The sequence below is a fragment of the Beta vulgaris genome, chromosome 6 (assembly GCF_026745355.1).
Source record: "Beta vulgaris subsp. vulgaris cultivar EL10 chromosome 6, EL10.2, whole genome shotgun sequence".
Lineage (NCBI taxonomy): Eukaryota > Viridiplantae > Streptophyta > Magnoliopsida > Caryophyllales > Amaranthaceae > Beta > Beta vulgaris.
In genome coordinates, this window is record NC_079207.1 from 50,863,513 (window position 1) to 50,880,657 (window position 17,145).

Here is a 17,145-nt window from a genome sequence, read left to right on the forward strand (position 1 = left end):
ATTCTTGTTTGAATTCGCCTTTAAAATGCTCTTGTTCCTCTAGCTATGGATGATTTTGTGCAAATTTTAATGTTTCAATGGAACTTGCACAACTGAGGTTAGGGAAAGAAAATAAGGTTTAATCAAGCCACTTTGACAAAGTATGGGAAGTTCCTTGCAAAGGAACTGATTTTATTTTAAACGGAAAGGAACTGTTTCTTTTCCGAATTTTCCTCAAGACAAAATTTAGAATATTTTGGAGGAACTGCTGGCCAAAACAAATAACCATAACCTACTCTCTCCCTTCACAAATTGTTTAACTTGGTTTGGAGAGCACTCATTCCTCGAACTGAAAAGAGGAATGAAGTGGGTCTCTTGGATATGTGTTACATGTTTTGCTTGGACCACCACATACAAATCAATTTCCCTTCCCTCTTCATTCAACATCTTAACCCACTGTATTGAAAATCATTGTGTATTGGGTAGGGCCTTGATAACTCTTACTTCATCATTTTGAAGTAAGACTTACGGTTGGACCACATAGGAGTCAAACAAGGGAACATCTTGAATGAGAAGACCCTAAATGGACTTGGCTTGTCTGTCCAAGAAGGTGTTCTCATTCAAGGAAGAATGGCTCCAGTTCCTCAGAAAGAAAAAATGCCTAAGTTGATTAGAAAAGATGATGATGTATCTTGGAGGAAATGTTCCTAAGCCGGAGGAACCAAACCTAAGAGGCGCAAACACATTGCCAAAGCCTAAACCCTCTGTTCCTGAGAGTGAGGAAGAGCACTCGTTGAAAAATTGCTCTCTGTTCTGTTCCTTCCAACAAGGACTCTCCTTTAGTCCTTTCGGTAATGAGGAACAGGACCCTCACTCTCAAGGAACCTACTCCACCACATCCCAAACTCTCTGTTCCTTTCACAAAATACCCTCCATTCTCCCTCATCCTTCTCTGTTCCTTCCAGTTTTGAGCATTGAAGGATGAAATAAAAGGACCAAATCCTTTTGCTTCCACCTCCACAACTCTTCCAACACCACCATTTCTTCCTCCCATTTATCACCCTTCACCTTCTGTTTCCATTCCTGGAACAGATGAGCCTTCCACTCAAACCTCCTCCAGTTCCTTCACAAAATCCCCATCTGCCTCTAGTTCCAAGGGTAAGGAACAGTGCTCCGGATGACTGTAACTGGGTTAATGAAGTTTGTCTTCCTGCACAACATATGATAAAATTTTATAATCATCTTCATTGGACTTTGGATGCAAAACTGATACATGTAAGTCTTATGAAGATCTGAGTGATACGTGGTTGCGCACAAAAGAAGATGGAATCTATGGCCGTAGCTTGGAGGAGTGAAGGAACAGGTTGGACACAATCATGGGGTGGTGATGAAAATTGAGAGGATGTGGTTGAAGAAGAAGTTGTAGAGGAACACCATTCCCCTTCCCTTTCTTAGTTTTTGTTCCTGTTTCTTTTCAAGGAACAAACTTTTGTTTATCCTTTTTCTTTTCTTTCTTTGTTTTGTTATGGAACAAGTGCTATATATAATCAATGACTTTTGCTATTATGTCTGTGTTTCTAATATTTGCATAATTTCTTCCTTGGAATGGCTAGTATTATGTGATTGATGTTTGAGCAAGTTTACTCTTTGATTTCTAACTTAACCACAATGGTGCTTGCTATATTGGTCTTAAGGTGTTAAATCAATTCATCAATACATGCAGAGTCTATTCTTTTTGAGGATGACAAAGGGGGAAAAGGATTTAAGGAACAAACTGTACATAACTAATAATGAAAAATTAAAAAAAAATTAAAAATTGGATAAGGTAAATGAAAAATCAAAAATAGGTTAAGGTAAATGAAAAATCAAAATTAAACATTAGACTACATAATTTGTTTTTTTTTTCATTTTCTTCTTTATGTTTTTTTTTCATTCACTTATATTATTTGTTTTTCCTTAGTTTGTACCTTTGTTGTCATCATCAAAAAGGGGGAAATTGTTGAACCCTAGTTTTGAATGACAAAGAAACAAAGAACAAACTAAGTAGTGAACTAATGAATTATTTAAGTGTATGGTTTTAAGGTATCAATGAAGGAACTGGGAGAATACGAAGTCAAGAAGAAGTCAAGAGAGGATTTCAAAGGCTAAGTAAAGAAGTTTCTATAGTTGATACTGGAGCAAGCATTGGATCAAGAAGAATAAGAAGCTAGGCGTTTTATTTTCTAGTTCCAATGTAAAGGAACAAAGAAAGAATGGTAAGGAACATGTGGCAGTTATTTGAGAATGAGGTTTGTTCCTTTCGTAAGGAACAAACTAAGTGGCACTAAGAATATGTTAAAGGAACTGTTTAATAAAGGAACTAGACTTAGGCGTGCATAGTATAACGGTTAAATATGAAATTGAGTAAGTCATGCCTAAATTATAGGAAATTAGTTTTTAATTCTAAATGAAAATCAGTTTTAAAAAGAAAATCTTTTAAGGAAAAGATTTTTTTTTTCGGAAAAATAAGAAAAAAATAAAATTTAAATCGATTTTATTAAAAAGATTTTTTTTTTAAAGATAATATTTTCTTAAAGATAAAAATTCAGTTTTATAATAAAGTTTTTTTAAACTGATTTTCGGATAAACTCAAGAACTCCTATCTTTAGGAGTTGTGGCTAAAATATATCCACGTTCAAATGAGATCATGGGATCATGGGACATGATGAGAAACGTGTTCCTTAGGGGAAGGAACATCATGGGTTAATGGACTTAACATGAACTCGATTTTAACTCCCACGTTCTTGTGATTGTCACTATAAATATTGAAGTCTAATAAGTTCCAAAGTGTGTCTGACTAAGTAATTAAGTGAGTTTAACTAATTAAGTGTCAGTGCCTTCTTCTCATAATAGCCATTTGTTCTTTGCTTTCTTACTCTAATTCCACTAAGCTTATTTTGATCAGTGCTATTTTGGTTTTTGGGTAAGGGAACTTTGAGTGAAGTTCTGTAAGAGAGAAGCTTTGAGTAAAGCTTGTATGTAACACCCCCAAATTTCTCTCTTTTTGAATAATATATTTTAATATAAAACACTTGAGAAACTTGTGAGTATTACCGCCACGTGATAACGTTAAAGGCTAAAACTACTAACTACTAAATTAACAATGCAGCGGAATTAATAAAAATAACTTCTCTTTATAAATATAATCATTATTGTACAACTATATAACAATAGAAATAAAGAAAATAAAATAACAAGTCCTTGACTAATTATGATTCCTCACTAGCTCCCCAATATGAAGTATGCATCAACCTGTAAATCTGCTCACCAAAAGGGTCATCACAGGGACAAAGCCATAAAACAAAACAAAACAAAATGCGTGTCAGTAAAAATACTGAGTACATGTATATGCGGAAATTTAAATACTTTACTAAACATTCAAAATACTCATATAAACCTTCCTTGGATACTTAAATAATTTGTATAAACTCCTTGGATACTTGTATAATATAAAGTATATAACCTTGATAAAAATCCTTTTTCCTTGCCTAGGTACCTTGCCTAAAGTGTGCACACCCCCCAAGTTTAGTATTCCTTACTGAGTCTATTACGAGGGGAACTACCTTGTCCACATGACTTATACAAAAAGTACATGGGTAAATAATATAATAGCTACCGTTCTTGCTAATAAATAACAAGCCGTGGCCTCTTTATAAATGTGATCATAAAAATCATATAACTAAGAAAATCTTTCGGAAATAATCCTCCTTTATAAGAATAGTAATTCTTTTATAAAACTTTAGCCATATAGAGGCATAATATCAATAACTTGTTTATAAAATAACCTTGGAACAAAATCATGTTTAATAACGACAATATCAACCATGATAACTACAACTTTAGTATTAAGGTTATATAACAAAAAGGCAATAACTTACTGAGCATATCTAACAAATCTCTAGATATTAATCCATATCACTAGTCTTACACGTAGATGTAAATCTTTAGCATTACTAAAACATGATGAGCATTCATATATTTTTTTTATCAACTGCCACTCAGCCAGCATACTACTCTATATAGTTAATTTAGATGCAAAGAAGTCAGTATATAGTATAGAATGTATAATCAGGTTTTGACGCAAATATTCATATGCGGCATACCAAAATTTGAAATATAATTACTTTAGATGCATGGAAGTCAGATGGCTAGAGTGGTAACAGTTCTTATGCGTGCATAAAAAAAATTCATGTTGTTCATATTAAAGCATTAAACAAATAAAAACATGTACATCAATAAAAATTTAACAGCCCTAGAATATTTAAATATCTACATATACACGCACCTTTAATAATAATAATTACTAGGGAGAAAAATAGAGAAGGTAGGCTAAGAGGGAGAGAGAGTTTAAACTTGAGAAAAGAGATTTATTTCTCAAATTTGGTGTGAAGAATATGGTGGGTGGAGACCCCTATTTATACTAGTTGGGGTAAATAGGATAAGAATAGGAATAGGAACTAAAAGATAGATTTTTTGAGAAAAGATAATTACTTTAGGTAGGATAAACTATCTTTTATGATAATATAGCTAGAATAGAGGAATATTCCACAAGATAAATTGTCTAGATGCTAATTAACCAAAAGATAAAATAAACCAATTAACAAATTAACCCAAAAGATAAAACAACAAAAGTAACTCACTTTTGATAGCTTCCTGGCGTTAGCTGCGGAAGTTTACAATTTTTATTATTTTTTTTTTTATAAACCTTTTTGGATTTTTCTTTAAAACATTTTAAAATTTTGTTACCAAAGTACTTGGGTTTTAAAACTAGTAAACTTAGACCCAATATTTATTTGGGCTACAATTTATTTATAAATACTCAAAATCTTTTATAAAAGCCTTTTTAATAAATAATAAGCCTTTTTAGTAAATAAAACCTTTTTAAAAACTAAAACTTTTCTAAAAATATAAATATTAACTTACTAAAAAAATACGGAGTATTACATTGTAAGTGTGAGAAAACTTCGAGTGAAGTTGAGAGGAACTACTGTTAAGGGAACAGTGGCTCAGGAATTTGAGTTTAGGAACTCAAGGTGTGGCTCGAGTTAGAATTAGGTTGTAACAAAGTTGTTTGGCCTAATTAGTGAAAGTGTTGACTTTAAAATCCCTAGTGGTCGAGGTTGTTTCTTCTTGTTGGGCCCAAGAAGTTGTTCCTCGTAAAAATCCCTTGTGTTCCTCTAGCTTGTTTATTCGTTTAAGTTTAAATTTCCGCAAAAAGTAACGTTTATTTCTACACCTACAATTCACCCCCCCCCTCTTGTAGTGTTCCTAGGGAAATAACACTCTTCAACATCAACGGGGGAGGCTCGAAGCCAATCTTGACCAAATTGAGTGCTTCCACTATTTTAGGAGTTAATGAACTCCTAAATGGATCGAGAACTCGACCTCCGGTGCTAAAAGCACTCTCAGATGCAACGGTCGACACAGGAATAGCCAAAACATCACGAGCTATGAGTGAAAGAGTAGGAAATCGTGATGTATTGGTTTTCCACCATTTCAATATATCAAAATCATCGACATCTTCTACAGTTTCCTCATCTAAATACTTCTCTATCTCTGATTTGGAATCCCCGTCCTCTTTGGTGGCTTTAAGTTTCTTATATCTAGCCCTTACAATTCCCTTGTTCTCTTTACTTGTTTCAATATATACTCCAGTAGAATAGGGAGCCCCACTTTGAGTACAAGCTGGCTGATTAGCTCCTAGTGAGCCCTTATGGCTATACTCATCAAAAATGTCCCTAAAAGCCTTTTTCACTCAAGTGCAAACAGCTAAAGCTACGTCAGTTTCATACATTTGACAGATTCCATACTCCACACACTCCCATTTGTATCGTGGATCAAGTACAACAGACAAAAATAACATCACATTAAATTTTGTAGGATCACCCCAATACTTATCACACTTTTCTTTTATTTTAAGAGTCATACTTTTAAAATCTTCATTGGAGCTGTCACACCATTGCTTCAATAGACAATCAACATCTGTTACCTCATGAAAATAAGTGTCAGAAGTAACGTACGATGAACCTGAGACACGCAAAGTCAAACTATAGAAAGCCTCCAATAATATTATCAAGTTCTTCACATGATCCCAGTCCTCAAATACAGGCTTCCCTAACCCATTCCCATAACCGTTGACATCCCAAAGATCATCATGATAATGATTCTCTTCACCATCAAATCTTTCAAAGGCATTTATAAATTTAACCGTTGTGTTCAACATCAAGTAAGTTGAGTTCCATCGAGTTGGAACATCAAGACACAACATGCTTTGAGTTGAATTTTTCTCTGCAACAGCACATCTTTTGAACTTCTCAACTCTATTAGAGGATGACCTAACAAATCTTACAGCATTTCCAACTCTATGAATTGAATCACTAACTAGTTTCAAACCATCAGTGACAACTAGGTTCATGATATGAGCAATACATCTTACATGCAAAAACTCTCCTTTAACAACACTCGTCCCCCAATTGTTGAGTCTTTTTTTCAGATAAACAATAGCGGTATCATTTGAACTTGCATTATCTACCGTAACAGTCATAACATTCTCAATACCCCAAGCAAGCAAGCATTTTTCAATTGCCTTTCCAATAGCTTCACCTTTATGACTTGATATAGGACAAAAATTCAATATTCTCTTGTTTAGTTTCCAATCATTATCGATAAAATGAGCGGTAAGACACATATAATTAATCTTTTGTATCGATGTCCATGTGTCTGTTGTGAGGCATACTTTTCTACAATTAGTCTTTAAAAAGGTCTTCAATTTCACTCTTTCTTCCATAAATATCTCATAACAATCTCTAGCAACAGCAATTCGAGAAGGGACGTGAAATTTATTAGTCATCAGTGAGCAAAAGTGTCTAAATCCTTGCCCTTCGACAAACCTAAATGAAAGCTCATCTACTATGACCATGAATGCTAAACCTTTCCTACACTTGTCATAATTAAAGATAAAAAATTTCACACTACCCTCCTGCTCCCCATCTTCATTTACAAAAGACTGAAAGGTTAGTTGAATTTGATTAGGCTCTGGTTGTTTGCATTTATTCAGAGGAAATTTTGAGCATTTATACAAGTGTTTTCTATAAGTGCTAGTGCCATTTACTCTAGGAGCACACTTGTATGACATACCACAGTAGTTGCACTTACACTTTCCCTGACCTTTTGCAATAAATTTGGTGAAATGATCCCATATATCTGATCTTTCTTTAGTGGACTTCCTCTTCTGTGCAGTTTTTGTTGTCTCCCTTTCTACTTTATCAATAAATCCTTCTATCTCCTCATTTTCATCTCCATCAAGGGAAGTACCAACTGTTTTTGGGGTATCCTCTGAAGTAGTGTCCATCTAAAATTTTCATATTACAAGTTTACACAAGTTAGATTATTAAACAAATTAATGCCACAACAATTTGAAGAAAATAAATTGAAGGGTAATAGAAAATCAAATACTAGATAACTTACATTGCAAGACCCAGTACTTGACTCCGTTGTGGAAGACAAAGGGCCACTTGAAATCTAGCTTAAACTGAAATTCATAATTCAAGGAATTGATAAAATAAATTAAGATAATCATTCAAGAGTGAAAAATTGATGCAATTAACAGTTTAAAACATTTAACAGCAAGAATAATAAATTCATAATTCAAGATGCTGATAAAATAAATTAAGATAAACAATCAAGAATGAAAAAATAAATTTCATAATTCAAGGAAGTGAGAAAGGAGGAGAGAGATGACCTGAGCAGTCTGCAAGTTCGTAAAACCCTAGAGCTAGCAGTCTGTAGTCGCAGCACGCAGGGATTGAAGCTTCTTGGGGAAGATGAGAATGAGTGCAGCAGATGTGAGTAGATGAGAATGAGCAATAGATGTAATCGCGAGATTTGGAAGAGGATTAGATTTAGAGGAGCAGTAGTGAGTTGATGAGAATGAGCAGCGATGAAGAGGAGCAGTAGTGAGTTGATGAAGAATTGAAGAGTGATGAGTTGATGACTGCGAAGTGCGATTTGCAAAGAGCCAAAGAAACCATTAACCTAACCTAAAAGCGTATAGTATTGTCAAAGTACTCAAGTGTCAACAAGTGTATTTTTTAAAAAAAATCAAAATAGATAAAAAAATTTTAAAAAAAATTATATAATATAAAAATGCGGTTTACGGTGCGATTGCGGTTTACAAAAATTCAAACCCAACCCAAACCGCAAACCGCGGTTTGCTTGAAATCATAGTCCAAACCGCAATTTTGAAACCGCAACCCACCCCAACCCGCAAAAAAACGGTTTGGGTTGTGGTTTGGTGCGGTCCAGACCGCACTCTGAACAGCCCTAGGGTTGAGGGTGCAGGGGAAGGGAAGAGAGGGGGTTGTGTTGGCTGGGGAAAGGGAGGAAGGAGTGGGAGTGGGGTGGGGAAGGGGAGGGGTGGCAGTGGTAGGGGTGGGTGGGTTGGTGGCAGTGGAGGAGGGGGTGGCTGGGTTTAGTTTAGGTTTTTTTAAGTTTATTTAATATTATTAATTAGAATTCAGAGTTTAATTAAAAAAATTACCATTTATTCAGGTTACCGGTCAACTTGACTTATTCAAAGTTGATGGGGTATAGAGGTTATTTTATTCTGAAATAATCAAAAGATTGCTTTATTATTTACGAATCGCCAAAAGGTTATATTATTAGGAGGAAATAATCCTTAATCTAATAAGATGCCATGTAATTAGTCTTTTTAGCTTTATAGGAAACTTTTCCTTTTATCAATAAGAAAATTGTATGCAGAAAATACAATACACTCTCTTAAGACAATAGGGAGTAATAACAATAAGAAAATTGTTTGCATGAAATACAATACACTCCCTTAGGGGTCTTCACGGGTCCAAGATCGAAACGGACCGGATTCGGTTGAATTAGTAGACCAAGGCTTGGAAAAACTTTGGACTTGGACCGGACCAGAAAAATTCCAATCTGGTCCGATTTGGACAGGAATTTTTTCGGTCCGATCCGATTTGGACAGGAATTTTTTCAGCCCGACGATTTTGGACATGTAGAACCAGAATTAATATTTGTAAAAAAAACTCTTTTACTTGATTTAAACATATTTATAAATTAAATACACTAAAATTTATAATTTTAAGTACAATATTCCTAAAGGTGATGAATAGTAAATTTTTAACTTTGTACCTTTTAAACTTTTTTAATATATATTTTTTTCTAAAGAATTATAATTCGATCCATCGGTCTAGACCAAAATTTTCCTGGTCCCGACCGGAATTTTCTAGATATGGACCGGACCGGATCGAAAACTTGAAATCGAAATTTTCTCTTGACCTAGGACCGGACAGGAATACGTGAAACTAAGGAAAGTACCATTTCCAATTTTCTTAAACTAGTACTTCCTTCGTTTTTTTTATAGATGCTACATTTCCCTTAAATGGAAATGTCATGATAGATGCTATATACCATAATGGATCACTTTACACCATAAAGATTTTAAAATACTATTAAAAATTCGATTGTCCCCTACTTTCTCCTTTGAAATACCCATACTTTTTCCTTAACAAATGTATTTTTATTCAAAAAGTGGTGGTCCCCTACTTTCTTTCTCTACCTTTGTTGAAACACAAATTCTGATATACGGCCGGCCACACGGAAAAATTTCGCGTGTGGCCGGCGCATTCCAATTTGAAATAATAAGCCCAACAAACAGTAACATGTGCCTTTCACTGTTACTAGAATCACCGCTAATACAAACCCGCCTCTCACACAAAGTCAACGCCATGGCTACTCCCTTTTCTCTCTCCTCTGCTACAATTTCACTCTCATCTTCATCTTCATCTTCATCTTCATCTTCATCTTCATCTTCTCTCCTTCAATCACTTTCGAAGCTTCAACAATAGCGACGCCATAGAACTCTGTCGACGATGCACTTACTACTGTTTTTGAAGCTTCAACAATGGCGAACTCCGCTCTCTCACTCGTTTCTCTCTTGGAATATGTATTCACAGGTTTTAAGAAAAGCCTATGTGTTTTCTTAGCTATAATGAGTAACCTCATTTAATGTTATGAGTAACCCCAAAAGTTCACAAATGTAACCACATTTATGCAAACGAGTAACCTTATTCATTCATAAAAGTAAACTGATTAATAACCTCATTTATTCAAATAAATAATCTCATTTGTTCACAAAAGTAATCTCGTTTTTTTTCATACAAGTAACCTCGTTAGTTCACAATATTAACCTTATTTAATCATACGATGACCCTATTTGATCATAAAATCTTATTTAATCTTATGAGTAACTCAATTAATTCATACTAGTAACCTCATTTATTTATACAAATAACTTCAATTAATCATACGAGTAACCTCATTTAATCATACGAGTAACCCAAAAGTTCAGAAAAATAACTGCATTTTCTTATAAGAGCAACCACATTTCTTTATAAGAGTGACACCCTTTTATTGTAAAGTAACCACATACTCATACTAGTAACTCCATTTGGTAACTCTATCTGTTCATAAGAGTAACTCCATTGTTCATAAGTGTTTGTGCATAAAGATCAACTTCAAAAGATCTTATCTCATAGCACACTTAATATTTTGGAAAGATTCAAGTTGGAGATGAGAATTTGGCTCGATAGCTTTCCAACACCTTGTCAAAAGCTCGATTCCGATGAGAAACGAGTGAGATATGACCATTTGAAAATGAGCTAACAGGCTGATAGGCTGTCTCGCGCGCGGCCACACCTGTAATTTCGCGTGTGACCGGCCACCCGCAAGACGCATTGTTGTTAAAACTCTCCACTTTCTCTATTTAGCATCTATAAAAAAAAACGAAAGAGGTATATCTAGTACTATTGCCAGTACAAAGTACAAATGAACAAGGCATTACTTGACTGTTCGAAACATGGTATAACATTATTAATGTGAAATTCCACAAATATTATACAACCAAGAGTATGACACAAGTAAAGGGAATAAACTAATTCATGAACACCATATCTAACCAGTAATCCAAGCCAAACCTACAGCAAAAGGGGAATGGGAAATCGATTCATTTAAACAACTACTACTTAATTAGCAGCTTCCCTTTAAATGACTAGCTCCAAGGTCCTTGGAAGGGAGATTTTTTGTAGGGTTCTGCCAATATTTTTTTTTTTTTTGAAAGCATAGAACTTAAGAAGGCAGTAAATAAAACACTATTTTGGTTGCATTAGTTACATAAGATTAGAAAAATAACTAAATGCTTCAAAAAGAAAGAATAAACAAAGATTCTGACCAAGGAAAGAACAAGAATAAGCAAAGATATCTAATCATTAATTTAGAAGAAACTATATAATTCAAATCTCTAAATACTGTGATTCAAATCTTCCAATCCCATGACTTGCTATATCAGATTTTCTTTTCTGTTGTTTTCTTTAATAAATGATGTTGTTGCATTGTATCAACCGTGAACAGTCCGAACACTACACTCCTATGTGCATCTTCTAATTTGCTCGGAAGAGATCCTTATCTACTAAAGGCCAGGAGACCCCAGTGCACACCATAGAGGAAAGCAGTCACTTAACTATTTCCAACACAATCTTCCACATCAAGATTCAGATTTCATCCCATTGCGGTTGACATAATCCAGATACCCCTGTCAGAAGAATATGAGCTAGAGAAAGCAGCATTTAATGTCATTCTTATCCTAGATATGATAAACTAGTTTGCAACAGATGTTGGATATATTGATAAGAATTACAATACAAATGTTATAGATGCTCTAATTTGTTATAAAGATATAGCTAATACATCTTGTCAGTAGTGAAGGGCAAAATTCTTAGCAAACAACTTTTCCCGTTTATGTAATGAACAGAAAATGGGAAAAAAACAAAGTAGAATTTTTATTATATAAGTCAAAGATCATACTCAGAGTCAATATCCAAGTTCATATTTGTTAGCATTTTCAAGATATAGGATGGTTCAGTAACAAAAGAGAATAAAGATTGATGACCAACAGTGCTTATCATACCTGCAAAATCCCAACAGCAGCAAATTTGTCAAGCATGGTCTTTAATTCCACTGGATGTAATGTAAGTGGCTTCAAAAGTAATTCAACATTCTGCAACCCAAAAGATCATTAGCATGATGAGGAAAAGATACGCCCATAATTTGGTATTTTGGCTTATTCAAGAAAAGAAGAATTTTCAATTCTAAGGAAATAAGGTCTACCAGAAGAGCATCTAACTTGGCTATCAGTTACCTTTGATGTGAAACACTCATTCCAATAAGTATATTTAACACCTTCAAGTTTTCCGGTTTTGCAAAGATCATCTACGAAAACTTTCACTTGCACAGCCTGATTAACAAAGTAGAAAAGCATCAAACTTATAGTCATCAAGTCACGAATGTCATAGCCACTTAAGAGAACATACATGTGGACTGGGACGCAGTCTATCATAAGGGCAGCCAACAATAAATCCTGATAGAGAAAATTCTGAAATCTGCAAGAACAAAACATACCAGTTAGAATCAGATATATCTGACCCTAATGTCAGAATAGATTATGACAGACATAATTCAACTATACGGAGCCTGAATCCTAACTCCTAGCTAGGTACCCAATCCCAACTCCTGACATCACTCAAGGTACCACACCCAACTCTGGACATCACTCAACATACCCAATCCGGACCCTGACATCACACAAGAATATACTTCCTCCGTTTTATTTTACTTGCATCATTTGTGTTTGCACAAGATCCAAGGAGAGGAGAAAGATAAAAAAGAACCCATGTGCTCGAAGAGAAAAGGAGATAATATATTGCCAAAAACAGAAACAATGCAAGTAATAGGGAATTGCCAAAAGTGGGAAATGATGCAAGTACAAAAAAGGAGGAAGTATTTTTTTTTTGGCGAGTGGAAAGCAGAGGACAACAACTAAGGCTCCTCTCTGGCTTCGGGGGCCAGAACTGAGCTCTTGAAAAGGCAATAAAGTCATAATTGATAGATATTATCGATAATAGTATAAACTTCAAGAGGAGCTTTTTTTGGGATGGTGAAGAGCTTTGACGAATTCCGCGCAATCAGTGAAGGCTTGATCACTCAAGAAATTACAGGACACAACATATTTTCACACAAAGATGACAACACTCAATATGGCACAATAAATAGAATAAGAAAAACTCTACCAAACTTGTGAAATCAGCAGCCATCATGTCAATATTGAATTTCTTCCTTAGTAAAACACTGCAGGTAAGAAACACAGATGGAAATTTTCAGAACAGGAGAAGTATAGGAATGATAAGTATCATTGTAAGAATGTGGAATGCTGCATACTTCAACTCACGTGAAACAAAATTTAACAGCCATACTTCCAAGTTCCAATAGTGAGGAAGGGGTAAACTATTTCAGATACAAAAAGATAAAGTTAGCAACTTCAGTTCTATGCATAAAGTGCAAAATTTACCTCAAAGGTGTTGCAATTTTGTTTTCTGGGTCTGAAAGTGCAAGCCCAACATATTTATCACCAACGTCCAAGCCCAACAACCGACCTCGTTCCAGTGCATTTGTCTTAAGCAAATCTTGAAACAAACTGAGCGGCTTCATATGCTTCATCTTCAATACAAACCACTTCAAAAAGAATCAATAGACTCACAAAGCAGTAATGAAGCAACTCAAAGAACTTCTACAAACTTAAAAAGCTTTAAACCCCAACTCGAAGAAGTTGGGCATGTGTGGGAAGGTTGGAGTTGAACAATGAAACAAGGTCAGTAATGCATCCACTTAACCACTGCTCTTTCTCAGTTTCCAGTAAGAATATTGAAATTACTTCTAAACAAACCAATTAGTGGAAGAAATGACTTTCCAAGGACGTTTAAAGTTTTAATTTGCCTAGAATTTACACTTGGAAATCCCGGATAAATTCTTAGATTGAAAGCTGGAATGGATGAACCAAGCAAGAGAATTGTAAATTGTCAAAGGGTTAGGGCAAAATTTAAATTGTAGGGTCCCTTCTTTTTTGCAATTAGAGAGAGTTGGAAACACCTGGCGAATCTAGGATTTTGAGGGAAAGCTAGCACAAGTGCACAACATTTGGATAGTACTGAAGGCACCAAATTCCATATACAACATAAAGAGTTTAAACAAACAAACAAAATTTACTACATACCTTATCATCAATGAAATCACCAAATGATTGTTCAAAAATATTACTGGCCTAGTAGAGTTAGAGGAAGATTTGGAACTCAAATTAGCCCCATTTTCAGTTTAGGTCTCCCATCTCTTATTTTCTTTATACCTAATTCTCAAACATATTAATTATTAGAGTATTTAATCAGTGTCTAAGTTCTAAACAAACAAACCTCATCAAATTAATTATTCTTTCGTCAATTGTCAATCTATCCACATAATGAGATGACACAAATAACTTATTAACTTTACTCAGCTAATATTCTTTATTCATCAAATTAATCAAGCGCTAAAAAAAATTTAAGGTAACAATATGAGAAATAATCTGCTGACCTTAATTGACATATAAAGAACTTCTTTGAGAAAAATAACATGAAAAAGAGAGAAAAATAACATGAAAAAGAGAAAAATTTGAAGTAAAATAAAAAACTGACCTTTGGCTGCCTAACACAGTGCACGATGCTCCACAAACTATAATCTATAAGACCCACACCGCCACGGCTCGACGGCCGCACCACTGAAACATAGCTGCACCGACGCACACAACGCAGACCCAGACGATAGTTGCAGTTCACACCCACCGCTTGTAATTGCGCTTTCTGTGTGGATTCAGAGAAAATCTCTATTATACTTCCTCTATTTTAAAATAACCATCTTTCACGTTTGGCAAGAAGTTATTTTTGAATATTAATATATCTAATTGCATTTAAGTAAAAGGAAAAATTGGTCTCTATTATATATGTGAAGATGGGTAGGACACCAAAATATAGAAATCCCTATTTTACCTTCACTAAATTAAGCAAATTACAACTATCTCTACTATACTTCTTTGACCAATATACCCCTAATCAAAAAAGAAAACTACAAAACCTACCAATCTACTCCCTCCGTTTCTTTTTAATCTACACTCTTTCCTTTTTAGAAACATTGTTACTTTTTCTATTTTTGGTAGCATATCACATCTACTTTCTCTTCTTTTCCACCCATGTCATTCACTTTTTAATATTTTAACCCACTCTTTTGTTTCTCTCTCACACTTTTCGATTTCTCTCTCGATCTTTTCGGTTTTTCTATCATATTTTTGTACTTCTTCCTTGATTCTCCCCCCAAAGTAAAGTGAGTAAATTAAAATGAAACGGAGGAAGTATGAGCTCAGGGAAAAAAGAGGGCCAAACTAACCACATGACAGTTAACTTCCAATTCATATACAAACTAAAATGAAAAAAAAAAAGGAAATTAAAACAATTACTAGAACATAAGACAGTTTGTTTAATTCATCAACTTCCTTCAATCCTTCCTCTTTTCCTTTTGATTATCACAGCTTCTCCCGTCAATGTCGGGAAAACACATAAAAAACACATATCACACATATTAGAGCAGCATCGTTCTACCAAGACCAGGTAATTCCAAACCATAAAAACGTTGATTTACCGATAATTCTTATACATACACCATTCATTTTTTGATTATGAAAAATTCATTCAGGGTACTTCTCACAAAACATTGTAATCCAAGAGAGGCAAAAAAATTGTTGGAGCACTGAAATAGTTACAAGGTATTTCTTACTTCTCTTACACACGATTCTTCCTCTAATGAGAGATAAAAAACAGTTGCATTATAATTCAAAATACAATTTTATCGGGCTTTGTCATTGAATATGAAAATAAAAAACGAACCTTTAGCATACATACAACAAACGTAGCGTATTAATTAATAGGGATTTTTATAATTACAGAGAAAGTATCATCAATCGACTATAAGAACAACAATTGTTTAATACAACTAAACAAAAGTTTAAATCCTGGCTAGCACAGATTCACTGCAAATAAACTAGAAAAAGTGATTCAATAATCACACTGAAAAGGCATTTCTTGACTCAATCACATTCCTGAACCACGGTATCTTAAATGCGCGATGGCCTTTCTCAACTCACAAAATCTTAATTCTATTGCCAATTGCTCATCGCAGTTCGTACTTAACTAACCAAGAATACTAACAAAGTGAAAGTCATTGCCTCATGGGGCCATGGGCAACAACAACCTTTATAATCAACCATCATGAAATCACATAAATTAGCAAGCTAATCATCCACTCTACACCAAAACATAATTAACTAAACTTCCACGAACAACTCCAATCAACAAAATTAATCAGCATTCCAATTTCCAATCCAAACAAAAACCAGAATCCAAAAAACAACATTAAAAAAATAATACCTCAAAATAAACACAATAGTACCGGAGCACTCGAAGGAGGCTGCGGAGCAACAGAAGTCGTTGCACCGGCGGCAGCAGCAACAACAATGGCAGCAACAGCGGCAGAGGAAGAAGCAGCAACAAGATGGGCGGAAGATAAAGTTCACGCACAGCGGTGGTTCTGGCGATCGAGAGATGTTGTGGTGGTGGAACAGAGGAAAGAGAGGCGGAGGATTTCTAGGGAGAGAATGGGGATTATAAACACAAATGGCAAGTGAGGATATAACTTTAGAGCATTACCCATGGGTTGGTTGGTCTTAGTTAGTCTTTATGTTTGTCATTCTCTCTCCTCCCCTCCTTACACTTTACATTTCACTGAAATCCCATCAGCTCATTTTTTTGGTTTACTAAACCCAACTTCACTTTACTAACGTAGCCCAAAAAACCCTTATAATCATATTTTTTCTAAAAAATCTCTCTCTAAAAATATTCTCTCCTCCTCCTTTCTAACTGTTAGAGGAAAAAAACTTCATAGAAGACCTAATTCATAAATTTTAATCCGATACTCAATTAACGTTAATTTTGACTCAAGCGAATTTCAATCTGATGTATGTTGTTCATTTTTTCGTCATTATGCGTTGTCGGGGGATTATTATGCATCGATTTATTTTATTTCGTGCAATCTGCATGAAACAAAAAAGATTGTTTCGTTCAATCTGCACGAAATACTCCATTCTGTTTCATGCAGATTGCACGAAACAATTTATTCTATTTCATG

The 17,145-nt window shown here is 34.6% G+C and overlaps 2 protein-coding genes across 5 annotated transcripts; both read right to left on the bottom strand.

The window, feature by feature from the left end:
• Positions 1-5,773: 5,773 nt before the first annotated feature.
• On the bottom strand, positions 5,774-6,706 carry LOC130591848 (zinc finger BED domain-containing protein RICESLEEPER 2-like). Its single transcript, XM_057395789.1, has one exon. It carries the CDS (start codon positions 6,704-6,706, stop codon positions 5,774-5,776), a length of 933 nt encoding a protein of 310 aa, XP_057251772.1.
• Positions 6,707-10,891: 4,185 nt separating this feature from the next.
• Positions 10,892-16,669, bottom strand: LOC104897013 (uncharacterized). Of its 4 annotated transcripts, none has more exons than XM_057395968.1 (8): positions 16,389-16,669; positions 14,607-14,771; positions 13,451-13,599; positions 13,173-13,230; positions 12,417-12,485; positions 12,245-12,340; positions 12,014-12,103; positions 10,892-11,656 (listed from the first exon to the last, which is right to left on the bottom strand). In XM_057395968.1, exons 3-8 carry the CDS (start codon positions 13,597-13,599, stop codon positions 11,642-11,644), a joined length of 477 nt encoding a protein of 158 aa, XP_057251951.1. In that variant the 5' UTR covers positions 14,607-14,771; positions 16,389-16,669; the 3' UTR covers positions 10,892-11,641. The 4 variants fall into 4 exon arrangements, with proteins under 4 accessions (XP_057251951.1, XP_057251949.1, XP_057251950.1 ...); XM_057395966.1 differs by having other exon boundaries at positions 10,892-11,638; positions 13,451-13,614; positions 16,389-16,668; XM_057395967.1 differs by having other exon boundaries at positions 10,892-11,638; positions 16,411-16,666.
• Between the last annotated feature and the right edge of the window lie 476 nt (positions 16,670-17,145).

Coding starts and splice junctions, on each gene's coding strand:
- LOC130591848 (XM_057395789.1), bottom strand. CDS start 6,706: ATGTGTCTTACCGCTCATTTTATCGATAATGATTGGAAACTAAACAAG.
- LOC104897013 (XM_057395966.1), bottom strand. CDS start 13,599: ATGAAGCATATGAAGCCGCTCAGTTTGTTTCAAGATTTGCTTAAGACA. Junction 13,231..13,450: donor AAAATTGCAACACCTTTGAG/GTAAATTTTGCA, acceptor TCTTACCTGCAG/TGTTTTACTAAGGAAGAAAT. Junction 12,341..12,416: donor GACTGCGTCCCAGTCCACAT/GTATGTTCTCTT, acceptor TTTGTTAATCAG/GCTGTGCAAGTGAAAGTTTT.